A 1,739-nucleotide genomic window follows, 5' to 3' on the forward strand; every position below is an offset into this window, starting at 1 on the left:
GGAAAGCTTACTGCATAAACAGTTCAGTCAGAATCACGTTTATTTTGCCAAATGAGTTCACACAAGGAATTAGGTTCCGACTGATGCACTTAAGCAGTAGAAATGATATCTACACAATATGCCATATTCACAATACAATATAGACAGAATTCAATATACAATGCACATACCATTTAGGACACATACAAGTATACATACAGACTGTATTAAAAACAAATGTGACATTTTTCAAATTTGCAAACTAAATGTCGCAAACTGTTGGCTGCACTTTATTTTTGACGCAGAATAGAAAATTGTACTTAAAAAAGGCACTGAAGGTCTTGTCTCTCACGCCGTAGATCAGTGGGCTGAGGCACCTGGGCAGGATGTTCAGGCATATAAACAAAGCGTATGCTATCAGCTCAAGGGTCACTGGATTCAGGCCGCTCATAGCCAGGGCCCTACGGAAGGGACCGAACAGCAGCGATACGAGATACAGGCCCAGCTGGATCATGTGGAGCAGAACTGTTTTGCGAGCCTTACTGAGGGACGTCTTGTCAGAGGTTGCAGACCTGGCCGTCACTGAAACACTAATATATGTGTAGACAACGACAACACTCACCGCCGCAAACACAGTGCCTGAAAAAACTTGGTTTATGACATAGGACAATTGTGTTTGGGAAATGGCCACGTCTGAACAGGAACTGGCTGGAGTCTGAACCAAGCTGTGGGTCAAGTCAGCTGTGCAGTTGATCAGGCCCATGAACCACACAACCGCCACTATCACTGTAGTTCTGCTCCTGTTGACTATCGCTGCGTGTCGAAGAGGGTGACATATGGCCACATAGCGCTCCAGAGACATAAGAGCCAGAAACACAGGGGAGAGGAGGTTATTTGTGACTCGGGTGATAATGTAAAGCAAAAAGCACACATAACTCACTATGTTTAAAGTTGCCTCGTCAAACGTGCTGCTATACAAAATGTAGAACACACTGGTAAAGAACAACTGTAGAGAGTCAGACAAGAGTAGGCCACCAAACAGTATGTACCGAGGGGTTTCACAGAATATCTCTTTAGACCTCAGAGTGAACATCATGACTACATTGAGATACAGGAAGAGGAAACAGGGGGTCATAGACAGGAGGGCACGGAATGGAAGGCCGTCGGTGAGAGACAGGGAGGAGTTAGCAGATGCTGTTGTGTTCTGCATGGTGTTAACGGTCTACTGAGATTTTAAACAGTGACCTCAGACTCAAAACAAACCACAGCTCCCTCTTGCACCACTGACTCCAATGAAGTCAGATTTCTGAGGAAAACAAAAATAAAACAATGAAACAAAACAAAATCTTTTTAAAAATAAATACAAATTAAAAAACACAATATTTAGACTGATCCCCGATGAATGACAAAAGTAGACAAAATTGCCATTAAAACAGCACACAATGTTTTAAAACACAGACAGTGAATAGCAATTGTTTTACAGAAATTATCAAATATTTCAATTTTGTATTTCAATAACAGCATTTCTCCAAAAATACAAAAAGTACAAAACATGACATGACATGTGCATCTTACACACTTAAAAGCCCATTACATCAGTAGCCTATTCATGTGAGGACCTTAACCTGAGAAATAAGACATGTGGATCACAGTGTGTCCCTGGTCAGGAAGCGTTCACAGTACCTGCTGCTTGGGTGAAATATGTCATGTGTTATTAGCAGACAGAATGGCATCGTCACTGTGTGCAGCTCTCACACCAT

At 42.1% G+C, this 1,739-nt stretch overlaps 1 protein-coding gene across 1 annotated transcript; it reads right to left on the reverse strand.

The window, feature by feature from the left end:
• Window positions 1-241: 241 nt before the first annotated feature.
• On the reverse strand, window positions 242-1,189 carry LOC134079720 (odorant receptor 131-2-like). Its single transcript, XM_062535798.1, has one exon. It carries the CDS (start codon window positions 1,187-1,189, stop codon window positions 242-244), a length of 948 nt encoding a protein of 315 aa, XP_062391782.1.
• Window positions 1,190-1,739: the final 550 nt, after the last annotated feature.

This window comes from Sardina pilchardus, chromosome 5, assembly GCF_963854185.1.
Source record: "Sardina pilchardus chromosome 5, fSarPil1.1, whole genome shotgun sequence".
In the NCBI taxonomy this organism is placed as follows: Eukaryota; Metazoa; Chordata; class Actinopteri; order Clupeiformes; family Clupeidae; genus Sardina; species Sardina pilchardus.

What these genes read in the sequence shown, in the direction of transcription:
- LOC134079720 (XM_062535798.1), bottom strand. Translation starts at nt 1,189, where the DNA reads ATGCAGAACACAACAGCATCTGCTAACTCCTCCCTGTCTCTCACCGAC.